The 22,122-nt window shown below is 52.7% G+C and overlaps 1 protein-coding gene across 1 annotated transcript; it reads left to right on the forward strand.

Annotated features, from left to right (window-relative positions):
• The first annotated feature begins 3,133 nt into the window (after nucleotides 1–3,133).
• GTPBP4 (GTP binding protein 4) lies at nucleotides 3,134–20,749 on the forward strand. Its single transcript, XM_057731003.1, has 17 exons — nucleotides 3,134–3,269; nucleotides 4,255–4,425; nucleotides 6,613–6,716; nucleotides 6,799–6,935; nucleotides 8,096–8,196; nucleotides 9,333–9,425; nucleotides 9,791–9,982; nucleotides 10,061–10,126; nucleotides 11,658–11,747; nucleotides 12,049–12,159; nucleotides 14,438–14,515; nucleotides 14,803–14,854; nucleotides 15,593–15,693; nucleotides 17,439–17,636; nucleotides 18,545–18,610; nucleotides 19,589–19,732; nucleotides 20,597–20,749. Exons 1-17 carry the CDS (start codon nucleotides 3,222–3,224, stop codon nucleotides 20,747–20,749), a joined length of 1,905 nt encoding a protein of 634 aa, XP_057586986.1. The 5' UTR covers nucleotides 3,134–3,221.
• The last annotated feature ends 1,373 nt before the right edge of the window (nucleotides 20,750–22,122 follow it).

A 22,122-nucleotide genomic window follows, 5' to 3' on the forward strand; every position in this document is an offset into this window, starting at 1 on the left:
TAGCTTATTTATTTATTTATTGGCTGCATTGGGTCTTCATTGCTGCACACGGGCCTTCTCTAGTTGCGGTGAGCAGGGGCTTCTTCACTGTGGTGCGTGGGCTCCTCGTTGTGGTGGCTTCTCTTGTGGAGCACAGGCTCTAGGCATGTGGGCTTCAGTAGTTGAAGCACATGGGTTCAATAGTTGTGGCTCAGGGGTTTAGTTGCTCCGAGGTATGTGGGATCTTTCCGGACCAGGGATGGAATCCGTGGCCCCTGCATTGGCAGGCAGATTCTTTAACCACTACCCATCTAGGAAGTCCCTTATTCAAGTTTAATCATCTCTTTAGAAGGGGAAAACTGTGATAGTAGTCGTTGAACTGGAATTACTATCAAAATTCAAAAAGCTGACCATATTCATTTAGCCACAAGCCAATCTTATTTAAATCAGGACAGAAATATTACATCAGCCATTCATGATCTGAATTCTAGTGTATGAGATCAATTTAAATATGGGACACATTAAAAAGTCATGAGGCATTTGTTTTGTAACAAAAAAGGCAGTGACTTGTTTGAGATAAGCTATCAAGTCTGCCCTTTTTGTTCCAGGGATGTACTTCTTGGGATTCTCCAAATACTCCACCAGCATCTCCTCTCCCCGGGGTGATGCCTTTGTTCTTGTGGGCATCTGTGTACGAGAGTCCCGCAGCCTGGATCCAGGTTTGTGCTTGCCTCCCTTTCCACAGTATGGCACTAGGCACACTTCTGAACAAAGTGTGCACGGCTAAGAGGTTCCTGCACGCAAGCCAAACGTCCCGCTCTCTAAGCTTTTGGGTTCTCTTAATGAATGGTTCCTCATCTGTTCTATTGAACAAGTTGACTTCAGCTGGTCCTGGTAAAACCAAGAAATCATATATTTGACATATTATCATCTAAAAAACTCTGTCCCCTCCATGTACTGCCTGTATACATGGTGGTCCCCGTTAGAGGATGGCTGAAAAGATGCCAGTCCTCGGCAGAGCCTGGGGTCCTGTTTGCCCCTCAGAACATCCTTGGGCGTGGGCCATCCTCTGGTCTTGGTTTAGTGCTGCTTCACAAAGTTGTTGAGAATATTATTGATACTAAAAAGTAAAGCACCTTGTAAATGTTAAAGTTCTATGCAAATATAAGAAATTATTCAATTATTGCCTAGAGTTAAGAGCTAAAGAAAGGATAGTTGCTTACTCGAAACAAAGGGTTGTTTGCACTTACCTAAATACTCTACTTTCTTAAGGAGGAGGAAAGGGCCACATAAGAGTGAGGGGAGGGGGAGAGGTTGAGGGACACGCAGGCACCTGAGGTAGACAGAGGGGTGTGAGCACCCAGCCCTGCATCTCAGGAATGGGGTGCAGAGCTGCATGGGGTTTAGCAAACGATTCCAGAGAATCCTAATTACCCCGGAGGCTTCCTTCAGAAGTGCCACAGAGACACAGAAGGCATGCTTCTCTAACCCATGTCACAGAAAGGGGCAGTACAGTTAATAACAGGTGAGCTAACCCAGACTCAGTTATTTTCAGTGTTGGAATTTTGGGGGTTTATGAGACATTTTCAGATAAGAATAGGAGGACTTAGAAGGATCTGAGATGATTGAGAAGCAGGGCAGCTGCTGGTGCAGGCCCCCCACGTTCAACCCCACTGCCGCCTGTTAGCCGTGACCAGGTTGGTCACCCCCTTGCCGCGCCGGGGTCCCCCGCCCACTCACAGGGGTCGCGGTAGGGTCGCGGTAGGGATGGAGTGCGTTAATATGAAGTGAGGGAACAGCGCTCCACCGCCTGGGCACACGCACGTCCCCTTTACCGCGGGATGTGGTCCTGGGCTCCTCGAGAGAGTGGTCACACCGATAGCGGAGATTATGGCGCGACTGCCCCAGTGCCCAGCGTCTCCGCCTTCTTCTCAGTCCATGCAGAGGGCACGCGGGGAGCCCGCTGCAGCCGCGCCCCTCGTGCCTGGGGTTCCGCGGGTCTTGGGGGCCGTCTCCTTCGGCCCTACCTCTGCGGCCTGTTTCACAGCAGGTCAGCGCGGCGCCGGCGGCCTGTTCCCCGCGTCCCGGAGGCTCGGCGGGAGGGGGAGGGCTGCCCTCCCGCGCAGGTGAGGACGGACCCCCCTGGGGTCTGGTTTTCAGAGATGCTGCGCTGGCGTATCTGGACCCACTCAGGTAGACGACGCAGTCGATTGGAGACATCTGGTCCACACGGGCACCGAGACCCCGCGGGCAGCGCTGAGGGCCGGCAGAGCGCCGCCTGGAGCCCGCCAGCGCCGGGCGCGGGCAGGTGAGCCGGCCCAGGTCGGGGGCGCGGAGACGCTCGGCCCAGAGCCGGAGCCCCAGACGCCGCGGGACAGAGACGGGGCTTCTGTGGAGACGCGAGGCGGAGGAAGCGGCGACTCCGGGGCTGAGGCCCAGGTCCGGGGAAGGCTGGGAGGCCGGGGGGCCGGGGCCGGGGTGGGGTCCCCAGCGCGGACCCCGCCCGCGGGGAGGCGCGTCCCTCCTCTGCGGACGCCTTGGCCTCGCGGCGCTGACTTACCAGGCTCACAGCGGACCCGCGCCGCCCACCCTCCCTTCACCCCGCCGGCAGCCGGGCCCGCGGCCCCGGGACCCCCGGATCCTGAGCGCCCAGTGCCCCGGCCTCCGAGACCCCGGACTCCCCGAGTCCCCCAGGCCCCAGAGACCCCAGACTCCCCGAGGCCTCCGCGCCCCTAAGACTCCCCGATCCTGAGACCCCGAGTCCCCCAGGCCCCCGAGACCCCAGACTCCCCGAGGCCTCCGCGCCCCCTAAGAGCCCCCGAGGCTCCCGGAGACTTTCGAGCCCCTCTGACCCCCCCGACACCCCGAGGCTCCTGAGACCCCGTGGCCCCCCGAGACCCCTGACCCGGGCCGCCCGGGGGTGGCGCCGACCCCGGACCCTGTGACCGTCAGAGGGGGAACAGACCTCCAGGGAGGCCTCTCGGGACCCTCTCCTGTACCCCGCAGGGACGCAACCTCCTCCCGCCCCCCGCGCGCTCTCAGCCCCACCCCCGGCCCCTCGCCCTCTCCTCCGGCCGCGTGGGGGCGCTGTGCGACGCCGCGGCCGTGCATGGGGGGACGCAGGGAGCGTCCGGAAGTGACGCGAAGCCAGCGGAAGTCCCGGCCGCCTCGAGGGAAGTTCCGCCTACCCGCCGGCCCCCGGCGGAAGTGCGGGTAGCAGTCCCTCGTGGCTGGTGGCAGGCATGGCGCACTACAACTTCAAGAAGATCACGGTCGTGCCGTCCGCGAAGGTAGGCGGCCCCGAGCGCCCTTCCGCGCCAGCTGTTCTCGGCCGGGTCGCGGGGGTCCAGTGTGTAACGCTGGGCTGAGAGGGGTCGCCTCCCCCGCCAAGTGCCCTTGGGCCGTGTTCTCTCCAGTTGAGGGCCCCCGGGTTAGGGCCCCCCCAGAGGGCGGGGGTTCCTCCCTCAGACGTTAGGGCCGCCTCAGAGGACGGGGTTCCTTCCTTAGACGTTAGGGCCCCCCGGGGTTAGGGTCCCTTCTCTGACGTTAGGCCCCCCCCAGAGAGCAGGCGGAGAGTCGGGGCAAAGTTCACGAAGCAGGTGGGTTTGGAACTGGCCCCGAAAGGTTCGTGGATTCTGTCAGGTGGAGCAGGGTTGGGTCCGAGGCGAGGCCGCGGCGTTCTTCCCGAGCTGAGTGTTGCAGCCACCTGTCTGCTGGGGAGTTGCTCTGGGGGGATCTCCCGGCAGTCACCTTACATGCCTTAGTCACCTCACCGTAGGAGGTTGTAAACAGCAGGTGTTAGTGTGACCTGTTATTTTATGTACTTTCGAAGCTGAAAATATACAAACTGAAATAGTAGAACTATTTCTCACTTAAGAAAATTTTTTTCTAATTTATGCTTGAGTTGTCTGGTTACTTACATTTCAGAGGTTCTTAGGTATTTGGAAATTAGGATAACACGAAGAACATGCAGGATAAAATGTATTTTAGCAGCCATTTGCTGAGTGTTTCTTAAAGGCCAGGAACTACAAAGATGAACAAGGTTTTACATTAAAGATGTAGTTGTGATTCACTTTGGTGTACTTCAAAAACTGGTACAAGAGTGCTAAGCAATTATATTCCAATAAAGAGCTCAAAAAAAAAAGATGTAGTTAGATGAGGTGTTTGTAGTTTAAAGTATAACATGTTGTTAAATATTAGTCTTTTAAGATGCGTTTCAAATAAGTGGGTGAAAGTAGATGTTTTTGGTGTAACTGTGTTTTTATTTAATTGCAGGACTTTATTGACCTGACGTTATCGAAGACCCAACGAAAGACTCCGACAGTTATCCATAAACATTATCAGATCCATCGCATTAGACATTTTTATATGAGGAAAGTCAAATTTACTCAGCAGAATTACCACGACAGACTCTCTCAGATTCTGACAGATTTCCCCAAACTGGATGTAAGTAACTCTGGGGGACACACGTGATTATGTAAGTACGAACCTTCAGACGGCAAGGGTTAGACCAGGTCTGTCCAGTCGTGTGGTAGAGAGTCGGGGAAAGAGGAAATAACTGACTTGCCACAGTTTACTCCGCAGGTTAGCGGCAGGACTGGGAACAGAGCACAGGTGTTTTGATTCCATAGCATCTTGTTTCCCCAGTCAGACTCCACCCACGAGGGGCCGACTGAGCTCTGAAAGCTGTGTGCTGAATCCAGAAGCCCGAGGTTCTGGTGGTGTGTGTGCTTCCTCTCCTCCCTCTTTCCAAGGCTCCCTTTCCTGTGGCCTCAAGTTGGGCCAGTGGCTTGAGGCCCAGCAGTGTTTGTGATGTTGCTTCACCAGCTAATGACGGTCAGTGTGCTTTCTTCACTGGTGAGAAACAGTCTCGTGGGGGGCTGCCTTCTGCATTCGGAAGCCCCCAAAATCGAACTCTTCCCTCTGCTGTGCAGAGCACTTCATCCGTGTGTTAAGCTGTAGGGCGCAAGAGCGGACACTGCCTGTGGAGTCCCTGCATTAGTCCCTGTGTTAGCAGATGCAGGGTTGTTAGGTGGTAATGGGTGTGGGGTCAGCATGAGTGCCTAAACGTGCCACTGCCTTGCAATAGTCCCTGAAGGGAGGTTAAAGCAGAGAGAAGAGCTTGGTTTATGTGACAGAAATTGTTTTAAAATTCTGGGACTTGACAGGTGCTCAGTGGCTACTGGCTGGATGAGGGTGTAATTTCTTGGGAAAGTGCGCGTACTTTAGAAGGTACCTGGGGATGAAGAAAACCAGTAAGAATGAGATGGCATCAAGAGATACCTGATGGGAGCAAACAGAAAATACTTTGGTCAAGTCAACACCAGACTTTTGTGGTTCTTTGTAAGAAGATTTATCTTTTCCATTCTTGGTTTTTGGTGTTTTTGGTTTTTGTTTTTTTAACGCATTAGGGGTTCAAATTTATGAACATTCTTTTTTTTCCCAAACTAAAGTTAGTTATCTGAGAATAACTTTCTAGTAAAAGGTTGGAATAGATTATCGTTCATCAAATGATTGCCTTGTGTGTTCTGCAGTCATTTTTAAAGCTTGTATCTCGTCCGGTGAGGGGAAGAGACAATAAACATGAAAACACGTGTGTCGAGTGAGTGAGGAGAGGAGGGAGCGCTGCTAGCTGAGCCCTGAAGGAAGCGAGCTGTGCGCTACCTGGGGAACAAGCACCCAGGCACAGACACAGCAAGTGCAAAGGCCCTGGGCTCCGGAGTGTGGTGTCTTCAAGGAACAGGAAGGTCCGGGACGTGGGTTGGGGAGAGGCGACTTGTGTAGGGGCCTTTGCGGTGGAGCCTGGCACTGGCCTTGCTCTGACTTTTGAAGGAGGACTGGCCCGTGGGGGTGAGAACATTCACTGGGCGCGGAGCTGGTGGAGTTGCCCGGGCTGCTGAGCAGAGCAGGTGTGAGGAGGGGAGAGGCTTCTGACGCCTGATCATGAGGTGCAGGGAGATGCCCAAGAGGGCGAGCCGAGCATCCTGAAGCTCGTGAAAGTGCAGGTGCATGTAGATCCCACGAGGTGAGTGTGGGAGGAAGCGGCCAGTTAGGGAGGAGAGCCAGGCCGCCGCTCTCAGCAGCCGGTGCCTTTGCTCGGAGAAGGGTGTGTGCACCTCGCAGAGGTCTGGTGGGGGGCAGAGAGGTGGGAGGGCCTGGTAAAGGCAAGCCTTCAGAATGCTTTGTGGGGTGGTGGGTGGGGACAGGACCTCTTTTTTTTTGGTGCCTGCCAAGAAGGGGAGCGAGAGATGGGCAGATTGTGGACTCGAGAGTTTTAAAACTTTTTTAAAGTTTTAGGGCAGTAACAGCGTATTTGCAGATTGATGGGACAGGGAAGCATGTCTGGAGCTCCAGTTTTTGAGTAGTGGGGGCAGGCTCCAGTGCTCAGGTGCAGATGGGCCTGGCGGGGTCCACACAGGTTGGGTGGACTTGGCTGCCCTACTGACTCCATTTTCCTCCGTGAACTAAGCTGTCACTGTCCAGGAGAGGGGCCGGGGGGGCGGTGATCCTGGGGAGTGAGGAACAGCAAGGGGTGTGACGTGTTTCCTTAGGAAGTGATTCTTCCAGCATACTTCACACACTGGGAGGAAAAACTGCCAGACCAAAATGACCACTTTGTTTTTCTTGTTACAGGATATTCATCCATTTTATGCTGATTTGATGAACATTCTGTATGACAAGGATCATTACAAGTTGGCTCTGGGACAAATAAATATTGCCAAAAATTTAGTGGACAAGTAAGGTGTTTTCTTAATACAGTCTCTTTTAAGTTACTGTCGAAAGAGAGAAGACTTACACATTTCTTTTTACGTCTTTCAGTGTTGCTAAAGATTACGTGCGGCTTATGAAATACGGCGATTCCCTGTACCGCTGCAAGCAGCTGAAGCGTGCGGCCCTTGGGCGGATGTGCACCATTATCAAAAGACAGAAGCAGAGTTTAGAATATTTGGAACAAGGTATTTGCTGTGTATCAGCAGAAACAGTTTTTAGTGTGTTCTGTTAATGTACTTGATCCATGTTAAGAAGTTATTTTTAAAATGTTTATTTTAGAGATAAGAGGATCAAGTTATTTTCCCAGCCTAGCCCATAAGAAATTCTAATAGGCTAGATAGTATTGAAAAGGCATCCAGCACGTAAAATGCTTACACGTTGTTAGCACTATTAAGAAAATTTATGTTTTTCAAATTTAACAGGTAAGGCATGTACGTTTTAAATCATGCAGTGGGCTTCCTAGGTGGCGCAGTGGTTGAGAATCCGCCTGCTAATGCGGGGAACACGAGTTTGATCCCTGCTCCAGGAAGATCCCACATGCCTCGGAGCAACTAAGCCCGTGTGCCAAAAAAAAAACACAAAAAAAAGAAAAATAAAGTTTATGTCACAAAAAAAAAAAAAGTAAAAATCATGCAGAAATACCAAAATATGCAAAAATCAAGTTATCCATAGTTTTACCTTTTTTTGACATTTTAGTGCATTTCTTTGCAGAACGTGTTAGTGTGAAACTGCCACTGGTAATTTTACTCAGTAGGATGGTTTCTGAATTAACATAGTAGGATTTTTATGGAAACCATTTTTTGCCTTTTTACCTGCATGTGTTTTTTACACATCAGGTTTTTTTAACTGATTTGATTTTGATCCCCCTCCCCCAGCATCTTGCAAATAATTTGTGACCCGATTGTGACACTGGGCTGCTTGGTCCGTGCTTCCGGTGATCCGTTAGGTCACCAGGGTGGCCCAGTGGTGTCGCCGAGCAGGTGAGGCCCCAGAGGGCTGCCCGTTGTGTGGGGGTGGCCGCTGCACGGCTGCTTTGCTGGAAAACTCTCTTCCAGGTGTGGCCTCTCGGACTCAGCCATCCGGGCTGTGTGGTTTGGGCCCCACCTGGGACCCTGTTGATAGCAATCCACGCTGGTCAGGCCGGGAGCAGATTCCTGGCACAGCTGGGGTGCCTGGTGCCTCCACAGCTGCCCCTTCTCCCTTCATCCACGTTCTCTCCGTCACGTGCGTGATAAGTGTTGGGAGTGAGGGTAATGTGGTCTCAGCTAAGTCGAGCAGGTCTTCAGCTTTGAGTTTGGTAAGTTTTCTTGTGAAATTAAGCACGTTTACTGTGAACTTCTCCCAGTGCGTCAGCATCTGTCCCGTCTGCCGACCATCGACCCAAATACGAGGACGCTGCTGCTGTGTGGGTATCCGAACGTTGGCAAGTCCAGCTTCATCAATAAGGTTCGTCCGCCTTACGGCACGGTGACCGAGGACCTGGCTGCGTGGGGTGAGGGCGGCTGCCGTCAGCCCTTTAGTCTGCGCTGCACGTGGCCCAGACACCGCTCCTCTCACCCTCGAGGATCGACCCTGATCCTGGGTGGATGTTGCTGTCATGGAAACCACTTCATTTCTGAGTTTTGTGTGTGTCCTACATGTTTTTAAGGGATTTGAGACGTTTAAGTACATTTCTGTTAACACACAGACATGCGTGTCCAGGGAACAGCAGGGCCAGGGAGTCCCTGCTGACCGTGCAGACTCAGCTGGCCTTCCCAGGCTCCAGAGGTGTTTCTCAGGTGACGTCACTCTGGTTGCTATGTCAATGTGCACATCCACTGTTAGGTTTGTGTAGTAGGAAGTGGCTGAGCTGCCCTTTGCTTAGTGAGTTTATCATCGGAGCTCAAGGGGCTATTTATTTAAGCAGCACAGCACCTTAGCTGAGCCCAGGGACCTGAGTGGAGTAGAAGCAGCACTGAAAGTGTCAGCTCACAACCAGCAACAGCCCTGGTGCCTAAACCAGTGCTAACACGTGTGGCTCTCTGCTGCTAAGAACAAACACTCGTGCAGGTTCGTAGGTTTTGTCTTGTCCACAAGGGGCACCCGCGCAGTCACAGCGGAGCTCTGCAGTGTCTCAGCCGACGTCTCAGTGCTTGTGAGCCATGCTGCGGGGCTGCAGCGACGGCCGCTTGATCAACTAACCTTGAAAGACAGCAGAAAACGCAGCCTCAGTCTCGTGGCCACGTTTCAGGAGCTCAGGGGCCTGGTGTGGCCCGTGGGGCGGCATGCAATGTGGGTGTAGTGCACTGCCGTCACCACAGGAAGTGCTGTTGGACATCGCAGGGCTAGGGTGGATGAGGGCAGGAGCTGGTTGGTGTTCTGCGGGGCCAGGCCTTCCTTGCTCCCTGATTGCTGAGTCACACTCCTCTGTGGCCCTGGGGCCCGAGGAAGGAGGTGGAGCCGTGTGCCTGCCGGGGTGCCATCCCCATCCTCAGCAGCCTGGCGCTGTGAGGGCTCTGCTACCCGGCAGTGGTCTCGGTGACACGTGGGTGCGGCATTCACGCGTGGCGGAGGCATGTGGTGCAGGGCTGCGTGTGTTGCAGGTGACAAGAGCGGACGTGGATGTGCAGCCCTACGCCTTCACCACTAAGTCCCTATTTGTCGGACACATGGATTACAAGTACCTGCGCTGGCAGGTGAGCATCCCTGGGCTGGGCGGTCGTGGCTGTGGCCCTGGGGTGTGATTCGGAGGTTCCCTCAGACCCATGTCTGCGCACAGCCCTGGGGGATTGCTGGCAACATCCCCGTGGCCAAGCTCCAGTGGGCTCGGGCTGCAGCCGCTCCTCGCGTGGCTCCTGCGCAGCTGGTGGTGGTGCTGCTGGCGGCCGCTCCTGCGGTTGGGTTCAGTCAGGAGTGGTGATGTTCCTGGTACAGGGTCTTGCCAGTGGTTCCACTGTGTGTGGTCGGCGTCCGTCTCAGGGCTGCTGGCAGGGTCCTTCAGTGAGCCCTGCAGGCGCCCTCGGCCTGCGCGGGGCGGGTCTGGAGTGATGCTTGGCCCTAGGTGGTGGACACCCCCGGGATCCTGGACCACCCACTGGAGGATCGCAACACCATCGAGATGCAGGCCATCACGGCGTTGGCCCACCTGCGCGCCGCGGTGCTCTACGTGATGGACGTGTCTGAGCAGTGTGGCCACGGGCTCGGGGAGCAGCTGCAGCTCTTCCAGAACATTCGGCCGCTCTTCGTCAACAAGGTGAGCGCGGGCACTGGCGCCCAGGTTGTGACCCGCGGTGCGAAGGTCATAACGCATTACTTTTCCTCCTTGTTGTAGCCTCTCATCGTTGTAGCGAATAAATGTGACGTGAAGAGAATAGCCGAACTGTCCGAGGACGACCAGGTGAGTCACCGTGGTGGTTTCAGTGTCTCCTGGTCCCGAGCCTCGCCTCACAGAGCCGAGGGGGCGAGTTGGCCATGCCAGGCCGGGTTCTGTGTGGTGGCTGAGAGGGCACTGCCCTGCTGGAGCTGCTGTGGCCTTGTGAAAGCCCGTCAGCGGCAGGTGGGGCGCGGGGGGCTTGTAGCCGCGAGTCCGCGGGGGGTGTTGCTTGATGCTAGCGGTGCACCTGCCTCGGGGCTGTGGGGGGTGTCAGGGACGGGGGAGGGAGGGGCACGGGGCGTCTGCAGGCCTCCTGGAGCCGTGTCTGCGGTGGGTCCCCAGAGGCCTCGTCAGCCCTAGGTTTTAAGGCTGCTTGTGTGACCCTGTGTCCTTCCTCGGGGGCGCCTCTCAGGACGGGTGGGTCCTGCGGCCTTCTGCCATGCCCCCTGCAGCATCGGTGTTGCTCGTCGGTGGTGCCGTGTTGTGAGTCAGGACACAGCCCGACCTCCGGGTTGGACTCTGGGAGGCCCGGCAGCTGGGCTGGCGCCGCCCCGGGTGGCTCAAGAGGCTGCATTGGCCTGGCCTAGCCTGGCCTGGCCCCGGCGTGGCTCCGTGGGCTGGGCCTGAGCAGGGGGTCTCCAGGGAGCCTCTGCTCCCACCTCTGGGCCTCCTGGGTGCTGTTTGGACCCGAATCCTTGGTGAGAATGTGGCGTGTTCATTGAACAGCCGTTCTGGTGCCCCGGGCACTGCCGTGTGCTCTGTGGTGCTGATGACCTAAACGTCAGAGAATTTGCTTTTCTTTGAAAGGACCAGATGCATATCGGGTGGTCTCAGTTTTTCAGGCTCAGAGCTCGGTCAGGGGGCAGGTCAGGTGTGAACGCCGTGCCGTGCCGGAAGCTCAGCCCTTGGGGCTGGACACGCCCGTGTCCCGTCCCCGCCCCACGTCTGGACCCTGCCGCCAGCACAGTGGGGCTTCTTGATGGGAGCAGCTGCATCCTGGGTTGGGAGCCGGGTCGCGGACACTGTGAACCCTGGTTAGCGCTGCCTGGGGCCTGCCCTGTGCCTCTGACGTCCCAGAGCCATCCTGCACGGGCAGGTGGCGGCAGGTTTGGTGTCTCGCGCGGGTCACGCTGGTTGGTGGTGTGACTGGTTTTCCGGGGAGGAGGAGTCTGTGGTGGGGGTGGGGGCAGAGCTCGTTCCTGAGAAGCTGGACTGTCGTGAATTGGCCACCTGGCTCTGAACATGGTCGTGTGGCCGGGCCGGCCGCAAGGTGTCAGGTGGTGGTGGTGGAGGCGCTGATGCAGGCCCTTCTCCTGGAGTCTTAGTGGTTCACACGTAGCTGGATTTGTTCATGTTGCCGTGTTGTTTTCTAAGGAATTATCTTGAGCTGTGGAGGCCAAACAGCATTGAGAACATTCTCTGAAAATCTGGAGTTAAACCACAGATGTGTGGGTTATAATTAGCACTTACAACAACCCATTTGAGGAGAAGTAAGATCTGTTCATGGGGAACTGGGACTAGATACGCAGCTCTCATTTGTCCTTTGTGTTCCCAGAAAATATTTCTAGATCTGCAGGCTGAAGGGTTTCCCGTGGTGGAGACCAGCACCCTGACGGAGGAGGGGGTCATCAAAGTGAAGACAGAGGTCTGTGCTTCCTCATGAGCAGGGGCGATCCCTTTCCTTGTCGGGGACCCTGAGCGCTGGTAGCTCCGCCGGAGAGATGGCTCCCTGGCCCCCACCCGCCCAGGCCCTGCCGCCTGGGGGCTCTGCCTCGGGCTGGGCCTGACCCACACGCCCCCTGCCCTGCCCCTCCGGGAGCACGCGCTCTGCCCTGCGATGCCGCGCGGAGGTTCCAGCCTGGGGACCAGCGCCTGGTTGTGGGGGCCCTGGTTCCTGGGTCCTTCCAGAGGCGATGACCCGGGGCCGGGTTTTCTCGCCTTCTCAGGCTTGTGACAGGCTGTTGGCTCATCGAGTTGAAACCAAAATGAAAGGAAATAAAGTGAACGAGGTGCTGAACAGACTGCATTTGGCGGTTCCCAGCAGAAGAGACGACAAGGTAGGGCTGCCTGCGCGGCGCCTGGGGCGGGCTTTCCGGGCCGTCTGCTCGGGCTGACGCTTCTGCCCGTGTCGGGAAGAGGTGGAGAGGGGGCAGAAAGAGTGCGAAGGGCCGGGTTAAAGCAAGCCTGCGTCTCCCTCCACCAGAGGCCGTTACTGTAACTCCCTTCATGCTTGTCTTGGCAGAAACGTTATGGCGTGTGAGCTTTCTGTTAGAAAATTTTAAACACGGGAATATCTTGTGTTCTTTCAGGTTTTTCATTGCAGCGCTTGAGGCTGTGGTTTTATACAAACGTCTCTGTTTTTAATTGCAGGTGTATCTGTAGAGTGAATTTCAAGGCCTGGCATCGAAAATGTCATTATCCTCTAAAAATGTCTTGCAGGTTTATACCCTGAGGGCTTGGCAGTGCACGTTCCGTGGTTGTCAGACTAAAGATGGTTCCATTGTTGTGACGTGTTTCTTCTTTCTCCTCTCTCTTTTTTTTTCCTTATTTTTGGCCGTGCCACACAGCTTGTGGGGTCTCAGTTCCCTGACCAGGGATTGAACCCGAAACCACGACAGTGAAAGCTGGGAATCCTAACCACTAGGCAGCCAGGGAATTCCCACTTTTCTTTACTTTAAAATGTTTCTTATGTATTTATTCATTCAGCACTAATTTTTGGCAAGCTGTCTAGACATTAACGATATAGGTAAACATGACTGTTAGTGACATTGTTAATGATTTTTACCATGTTTGTTAAAAAGTTACCCTGGTTTTCAGGTTTTTTTTTCAGTATCACATGTTCTTTTCCCCCAAATAAGGTGGAAAAGTACATTATAAGAAGTGATGCTTCTACATGGTAGTTTCAGGCAGTCATACTCAGTGATTATTCAACATGGCTGTTTCCAGGTGGTGAACATTGTGTGGGACAGGTTGTGTTTTTTGGTATTAACATATGTATTTGCTTTTTTACTTCTTTAGGTTGTTCATCTCTTATTGATTTATAATTTTTGCATTAAGGAAATGACTCTTGTATGTTCTGTAGATGTTTTTTCTTTTTGTCAAAAATATTTTTTCTTCTATATTTTGATGGTTAGATTTTTAAAATTGTACCCTTTTTTTAAAAGATATTTATTTACTTATTTTAAATTTTACTTATTTTATTGGCTGTGTTGGGTCTTCGTTGCTGCATGCAGGCTTTTTCTAGTTGCAGAGAGCGGGGGCTACTCTTCCTTGCAGTGCACAGGCTCCTTATTGCCATGGCTTCTCTTGTCGTGGAGCACGGGCTTTAGGCTCATGGGCTTCGGTAGTTGAGGCACACGGGCTCAATAGTTGTGGCTCACAGGCTCTAAAGCGCAGGCTCAGTAGTTGTGGTGCAGAGGCTTAGTTGCTCTGCGGCATGTGGGATCTTCCCGGAGCAGGGATCGAACCCGTGTCTCCTGCGTTGGCAGGCGGATTCTTAACCACTGTGCCATCAGGGAAGCCCAAAATTTTACCATTTTTTTGATGAGAAGTCTGTTCAGTTGTGGGTTTATCTTGTTCTTGGAAGCTGATGCTGGTCGTCAGCAGCCAGTCGTGTGTCTCGGGAGCGGTGACTGATAACGTGTCTTCCAGCCTGCTCCCTTCTGTGCTCATGTGTAGATTTCTCCTGTCCATTGATCTGCTTCATTTCTCCTGTATTGCTTTTTAATTTTAATTTAATTTTATTTATTTATTGGCTGCTTTTGGTCTTCATTGCTGCACACGGGCTTTCTCTAGTTGTTGTGAGCGGGGGCTATTCTCATTGTGGTGCACAGGCTCCTCATTATAGTGGCTTCTCTTGTTGTGGATCACGGGCCCTAGGCGCATGGGCTTCAATAGTTGCGGCACATGGGCTCAGTAGTTGTGACTCACGGGCTCTAGAGCACAGGCTCAATAGTTGTGGTGCACGGGCTTAGTTGGCTCCGTGGCATGTGGAATCTTCCCAGGGCAGGGCTCGAACCTGTGTCCCCTGCATTGGCAGGCGGGTTCTTTACCACTGTGCCACCTAGGAAGTCCCTCTCCTGTATTGCTTTTTTCTCTGTAATTTTTTCTTGATTGTCTTACCGTTTGTTTTTTTCTAACTAAACTGTGGAATTGGCTTCCTTGCCCAGACTGGCCCTGCACCCTCTTCTCTGCTCCGAATCATCTGTTGGTGTTTAGTTGGTCTGGGTGTGGTTTTGTGTTTCCCTTGCAGATGGAGAATTTGCTTGTAGTTTTTCATTTCTGTGTTTCAATTCAACAAGGCATTTCATGTCGGTATTTCTACTGTCTTCTCAGGAGCGGCCCCCATTCATCCCCGAAGGAGTAGTGGCTCGCAGAAAGAGAATGGAGCTTGGAGGGCCCAAGAGGAGGCGGGTAGGTGACAGGAGCAGCTGTGGGCCTGTGCTGTGTGCATGTGCGGGGCAGGGCCTTGGTGCATAACACCGGAGCCGGGACATCTTCCTGGGTGGCGGTAGTGGGTCTGCCAGGGGCAGAAACAGCGTTCCCACCAGGAATCGGAGCTGAGCCTCAGGAGCTGAAAGGGTTGGCTCTTCGGTTGGAGGAGGGGTCATTCCACTGGGAAGGGAGGGGGCGGGGGGCCCCACAGTTCTGGGCCTGAAGGTCGAGTAGGCTGCTGGAGACTGCCTTTTTTTCCATTGCAGGAACGGGACATTGAGCTGGAGATGGGAGATGATTATATCCTGGATCTGCAAAGTAAGGGCTCAAGCGTGGTTGTTTTAAGATGCCAGTCGTGTCAAAAGTGTGAAAGTGCTTTAATGGGTACACGTCTCCCAGCATTTTGTTAATTTAATATCTTTTTTTTTTCTTTTCTTCTCAAACAGTTTAATAGCAAATAAACAAAGGAAGGTACCACACTTGGCAGATACAAAATGACTTTTTGTCCGTGTGTCTGTGCAATTAAAACAGATTTAGGTTCCCCATTGGGACAAAAGGGAAAACACACAAAAAAGGAAGGAGATTTCCTTTTAAACACATACTCCCTTGCTCCAAACTTGTAACAACTTTTTTTCTTTTTAATCCACTACACAAACTCTGTGATTAGGTCAGAAAATCGACAGGGGCTCTTCTTGCCTTTTTTTAAATTTAATTTAATACCTTGAAGGCGAGGGGTTGCCAGAGCTGAGACTTCTTCCTTCCGTGTAGTTTTCTGTTGTTTTAGGTGAGGGATCATTTCTGCAGCTTTCACAGTATATAAATGCTGGACCAGGCTGATATTGTTGCCAATCTGTTAATCGTGCCTTCGGACACTTGGTCCTGAGGTACTGATGGGCCTTGGGATGTGCTTGCAGCACTCCTTTGGTCGAGCACGTGACCTTGCTTACCTGGTGGGGAGCACAGTTGCTCTCTTGTCTTTACAGGCGAGGGACTTGGGGCACACGGTAGTTGAAGGTGTTAAAAACAACTGAGCATTTTTTGTTCCTTGACCTTTAGAGTACTGGGATATAATGAACGCCTCTGAGAAGCACGATAAGATCCCCGAGATCTGGGAAGGCCACAACATAGCCGACTACATCGATCCTGACATCATGCAGGTTTGTGTCTCTGGTTAAGTGATGTGACTTTTATTGCTCTTTAACATGACCACCAGAGGACACGTGACCTAGTTTCCAGTCACCTCTCTCTGTGGCCCTCGTTCCTTCTATGTGCACTGAGGCCCCCTGGCCTGCCACCTGGGGCCCCACACACGCGGCACCACGTCCCTCCCCTGGAGGCCAGAGCAGACTCTCCCCTCCTCCCAGACCTCCTGCTCCAGCCCCCTGCGCTGGTCTCGGGGGCACCTCACTTCATAAGGGGGTCCCGTGGGTGCGGATGCCTGCTGCGCCCCACGCAGCCCCCACGTGGGCCCCCAGGCTGCACTTGCTGCTCACGCCCTGCTGACCCCTCGTCCTCCCCGGGTCCTGCTCCGGCGCACGCACTGCCTCCTGTCTCAGTCCCCTCCATGTTGGCCGCTGCTTAACAGATGAGTGTCCACAAAAAACAAAAACTTCCTAGACCCTGTGTTCTTTAGTTGCTATCCTGTCTTTCTCCTGAGACAAGTTTTCTCTTTTTTTTGGCTTTTTGTAAATGTATTAACATGTACAGTTGAGTAGCATCTGGTGCATTTCATGGTGTCATGCACCTGCCGCGTCCGTGTCATTCCAGAACCTTCTCATCCCCCCTGGAGTAACTCCCAGTACTTGATAAGTAATGGCTTCCTCTTCTCCCCTCCCCCAGGCTCAGGCAACCACAGATCTGTTTCCTGTCTGTGTGGGTTTGCCTGTTTTATTTTATATAATTGGAGTCATATACCATGTTGACCTTATTCTGCTTAGCGTGGTGTTTTCAAGGTCCGCCCACGTTGTGACACGCGTCAGAGCTTTCATCCTTGTGCTGCTCAGTGAGGCTCTGCTGTGTGTACAGTGCACTGGGTTTATCCGTTCACCTTTGGTGGATGTGGGGCTGCTGGCATTCTGGGTGCTGTGACTAGTGCTGCTGTGAGCACAGATGCACAGGCGCTGAGGGTCCGGGGGCAGGTCCTAGGAGGGGCTGCTGGGTCATGAGGGGATTTATGTGTCACTTTAAAAAAGCACTTTGTAAAGTATCTGCAGCACATGTTTCCTTGTTTCCTGCGTTATTCACTCCTCAGTTCTCAGATGGCAGCCTTAATTTGTAGTCACGTCTTAGTCTCTTCAGTCGTGTCTCCTGCTTTGCCTCTTACTGTGTAGCGTCCTGTTTCCATGGTCTGGGTTCAGATGGCCTGTGATTGGCCTGACCTGCCTGCCCCATCCGGCCTCCCTCCCTCTGCCTTTTCACGCTAGTACTGATGGGGGCACCTCTGACTCGGGTTCCTGTCAAGGTTTATTTGTTGTACGTTTTTAAAGATTTAATTAACTATACGGCCAACAAGCTTATGTTTGGGACGGCTTTGGGCCGGATACACGGGCTGTTGTGGTCCAAGGCCAGTTCAGATTGATGGCTTCAGTTCTTTAGGAATGGAGGGTCTTTCATGTACCTGATGGGAGCAAGGGGAACATTTTACACGTGGTTGTTTCTAAAGAAGGAGGAGAAGTGGCACAGAACAGCCCGTGGCTGCTGGCGTAGCCTCTGTGCTCATCTCCGCCTAGAGCCTGTTTGCGGGAGGAGGGTCCTGGCATGGGGGGCGAGGCCCATGGGAACCTGGACCTGGGGTTCCTCCCACCCTGAAAGGCTTAGGGGAAACCTGGCTTCTGTGACAGTTGTTACACTTGTTTATGAGGTTCTCATTGTTGGCTTGGCTTAATTGATTTTTTTTTTAAAGAAATTGGAAGAGCTGGAAAAGGAAGAAGAGCTAAGAGCTGCTGCTGGGGAGTATGGCAGCACGTCTGAAAGCGAAGACGAGGAAATGGTGGAAATCCGACAGCTGGCAAAGCAGATAAGGGAGAAGAAGAAGTTGAAGATTCTGCAGTCCAGAGAGAAGGACACACAGGGACCTAGGATGCCTCGGACAGCCAAGAAGGTGAGTGTTGTGTCGTGTCCAAGCGCGTCTCCCATTTGTGTGTGTGTGGAGTCTCGTGTGCTCCTCGCTGGTGCGTTTTGCTGTTTCGTTAATGTACGTTGACTTTTGAGGTTGAGTGCGTGCTGATCTTTTGTACTCTGAGCGTTGTGCCCTTGGCGACTTGGACTGTTGGATTCAGTGAGTTTGTGTCTGTACAAGTGAAGATTGTGAGTTATGCGTAAATTTGTAGACGAAAAGTCATCAAGTAACACGTTCTTATTCTTTAATTCTTTATTAGCTGGGACTCACCTTCTACAATTTACAGAAACTTAACCCAATCTAACTTAGGGCCAAAGGTGATTTAACTGGGCCCTGCAACTGGTGAGGACAGGGAGGTTCACACGAGACACACATGGGTCGGGTGGTGTCGGGTCCGCCTTCCTAGCATCTTCGTTCTGCTCTGTGCTTTGGTCCAGAGGTGCGGCTACCCAGGGAAGGAGGGTGGGTGTGGGGCGGCTAGGGTGCGCTGGGACAGGAGAGGAAATGACGGTGCCTGGGCCCTCTCATGGAGGATATCATGTGTTTGAGATACTGTCTCTTGAGTTACGTGGCCATGGCTGTACCCCCATACCGGGCTCCATACGCTTGGGAGGAGATACTGGTCTCTGGGGTCTGCATGTGGGAATCCCTGGGGAGCTGAGAGGAATCCGGGAGCGACGCCAAGTCATCCTGCATGGAAAAATTGCCCAGGAAATGTTAATTTTCATGTTATTTAATGAGTCCAAAAACATGCATGTGTGTCCAAGTAAAAGAATCACTAACATAAATGTATCTTGGATCATTGTAAAAGGTACGTTTTCCCTTGAATTTTTTTTAAACTTTTTATCAAACTAATTTTTCTGAAAACAATTTTGCTTTTCCCCCTTCAGGTTCAGCGGAAGGTCTTGGAGGATGAGATGCGCAGTCTCGGTGTCGACATGGATGACAAGGACAAGGTGAGAGCTGGGCCTCAGGGCCGCGGGGCGGGGGCCTGGGAACCCGGGCGGGGGCCCGTTGCAGAGGAGTGAGCGCTTTCGAGGTTTGTGCTGTGAATTGTGTTGTCTTGCAGTTTTTATACTTGAGCTGCAGCTTTGATTTTGGTGCCTGATGTCTTCACGGAGAGCTTCAGTTAGCCTCAGTGTAGACACCAAATACACATGAGGTGGGACTGAGTCTCAGGGCGCAAGAGGAGCGCAGACAGCAAGTAGTTCAGGCTACTGCTCGGAGCCCAGAGGGCGGCAGGCCCCTCCGACGCCTTTTGGGACCGCTCCTCCTGCTGGGTGGGTCTCGCCGGAGCACACGCCTGTGCGTGTGAGAGGACGTCTCCAGTGCTGGGCTTTGGGGCTGGGTCACTCCCTCAGAACAGCTGGCCGCGAGTGGAGGTACCCACACAGAGGGTGCCGTGTCAGGCGGGCGCGGGTCTGGGTCAGCGGGCAGCGTTGCTTTAACGTTCCCACGCGGCTTCTGACGTTGGATTGTGTATCAGGTGCTGGGCTCGCGGCCCGCCTGCCCCTCTCACTTCCCAACGGTGACATGGGGGGCGCAGGGGCGCAGGGCTGCCGGCCCAGGGCCGACCTCCGCACCCTCGAGGCTGAGCTCTGCGGCGGCCGCCACTGTGTACAGGCAGATGACCCTGGAACGGGGGCGTGAAGGAGGGGCAGCTCTTTATGTAAATTGTGCTGTGGATGTGGCTGAAGTAAAGTTTTTTAAATGGAGTTAAAATCCGCTCTGTAACAGAAAGCAGCATGTGAGTGAAGGAGAGTATTTGACCAGTAATTTATGTGAAATTGACCACGTGTATTTAAATGTATTTAGCTTATTTGATAATGGTCCTAAAAACTCCTCCACGTGCCTTCTCCCCTCGTGGGAGTAATTCCTGTTTGTCACTGAGGCTAGACCCTGAGGCACTGAAGTTCGCTTTCTGTGCATCTCAGGCCCATTACGCGGTCCAAGCCAGAAGGTCTCGGAGCATCACCCGGAAAAGGAAGCGGGAAGACTCTGTCCCACCCAAGTCTGTGGCCCGGAGTCGCAGTTGCTCTCGGACCCCACGCGATGTCTCTGGTCTCCGGGACATCAAGGTTAGTCCTTGGAACGAGTCATTAATAAAACAGTAGCCTCTGCTGTTGATTGCATGAGGGCTCAGGGCAAACACTTGGAGCTGTAAGAACTGTGGGGTGGGGGTGGGAGGTGGGGGTCAGCTGTGTGCTGCACCCCTAGAGGCGGGCTTCGGCCCGGGCACAGCCGGGTGTCCCTGGACCTTTCTCCTCAGCGCATGTGTTCCTTGTGGGGGTGGACAGAGCAGGGTGTGTAATAGCACCGCTGCCTGAGCCTCTGTCCCAGCCACTCAGGGCTGTGCTAGGCAACGGTCCTGCCCAGAACCTGGGCGCGGGGAGCCTGCCCAGCGGAAGCTGTCTTTTGGGAAAGACACTTTGGATGTATACAGCCTCTTTTGCTGAAACTTGTTTTTTCTTTAAAAATAAACACAGAAATGGTTAGTTTCAGCATTTTGAAAATTCAGGTAGATGAGAAAGTTTGTATATAAACTCACAAGCAGTCTGCTTCTTGGGAGCCTGAGTTTCCCATTCCTACTGAGCCGTCTCCGTCTGGTGATCCGGATTTAACAGCAGCATTGCCACCTGTCAGATGTGAGTCGTGTCACGGGCCAGAATCTCAGTGTCCTCATTTGTCTGCGAGGAAGACAGAACAGCATGCTCTGATCTTCCAGGTCTGAGTGTGACTTGTCTGGGTAGAGTTTCCATCCTGTAGGTGCTGGTTGAGCTCCTGCAGGCACTGAGGTGGGTCCACGGGAAAATGCTGTAAGACTCAGCAGGGTTTCTCATCACAGCACAGACCCGGGCTGTTCAGACAGTGTTAATGGGCTTCAGGAACAGGTGAAATTGGCTTGGACATAACAGCCAATATGGTTTTCTTCTCCCTTATAGATGGTGAAGAAAGCCAAGACCATGATGAAGAACGCTCAGAAGAAGATGAATCGCTTGGGGAAGAAAGGGGAGGCAGACAGACATGTGTTTGACATGAAACCCAAGCACTTACTCTCGGGAAAGCGGAAAGCTGGTAAAAAGGACAGGAGGTAGTGTCCGTCGCAGCTGAAGCGCTTTGACTCAGCTTTTGGTTTGGTTTCACAGAATTGGAGTCATGATCTGTAAACTGAACATAACAGTGGAATAACTTAAGCACTTGTTGCTTTGCTGAAAGCTGTTGGTTACTGGCTAACTGTCCAGGTGTGGGGGGTTTTATCATTGCGTAATAGTACAGGTATTTTGAGCAGGCAGTGGGTTTTCATTTACGGAGTTTTGGTTGGTTCAGACTTGCAGGGCTGGAAAAATTTATTGATGTGACCATGTTGTTTTTGATGGAGAAAGATCTTTCTCTTGTGCAAGAGGGAACTTTGGTTCACTGCATGTGAAGAGTCCTTTGCTGCCAAGAAAACATCTCCACTTGTGGACATGAGGGCAGAAGGCTGCCAGCCTGCCCTGCAGACACAAGAGCCAGTGAAAACTTACAGATGTCAGGATGCCAGCATGAAGTCATCTTCTAGTCCTTTTGTACAATGTACCATTATAATCTGCCTTCAACTATTTTATCTATAATAAACTTCCAAAAGAAAGCAGTTTTGATTTAGTTGGTTTTTTGTTTTTGTTTTACTGTCAGTTTGGGCAGATGAAAAGGGAAGAGAGTAAATGAGAATTCTGTTTTGTTTTCAAAGCAAAAAATACTTGTGGAACAGAATGTCGCCTAAGTTTCTACAGCAGTTAAATGTGGGCACCTCCTGCTTCAGTGTCCACTGCTGGAAATTAATTTTGAATGGAAATCGTTGTGAGATACATGCCCAGTAAAATGTAGGAAATTAACGTTAGAATATTAAGTGCTTAAAACATTGAAACTACAAAACTGCCATGGCCACTGCTTTGTGTGGTTTCACACGTCCCCTCTGCTGACTCTGTTTCTAAGTGCACCTGTGTGGGAGTCCCAGTGTCACGCAGTGTTAATTTCAGGCTTTTCTACACACAGGTGTGTTTAAAAGTTGCATTACATTTTGGGGGTCCAAAGTAAAAATTTCATTTGTTTATGCTGAGAAAATTTATGTAAAGAGAAACCCAATGAATGATGTTGGGGAAGAGGGAGTAGGAAGCACCCGAGTCCCTCTCCTCCTGAATTAGTTGCTCTGGCAGAACCTGTTATAACCACTGAATACTTGGGACTCTGGAGTCTTTAAAAGGCGCGCCTCTTCCCTGGGTCAGTTTTAGCCCCTCTGACTGTCTGCCTGTCCTCCAGCTTCCAACCCTGTGGTAGTCACTGTGCCTGCGTTTCTGGAGGTGCTTGTGGGAGTCAGATTGGGCCCCGAGGGCCTTGTCCCTCACATATTAGGATTTGGTTTTGATTGACAGCTGCTGCTTCTGATGGCAGAGGTGTACACAGAGGTGGTCCCCATCAGCTGAACCTGAAG

This window comes from Hippopotamus amphibius, chromosome 4, assembly GCF_030028045.1.
Source record: "Hippopotamus amphibius kiboko isolate mHipAmp2 chromosome 4, mHipAmp2.hap2, whole genome shotgun sequence".
NCBI lineage: Eukaryota > Metazoa > Chordata > Mammalia > Artiodactyla > Hippopotamidae > Hippopotamus > Hippopotamus amphibius.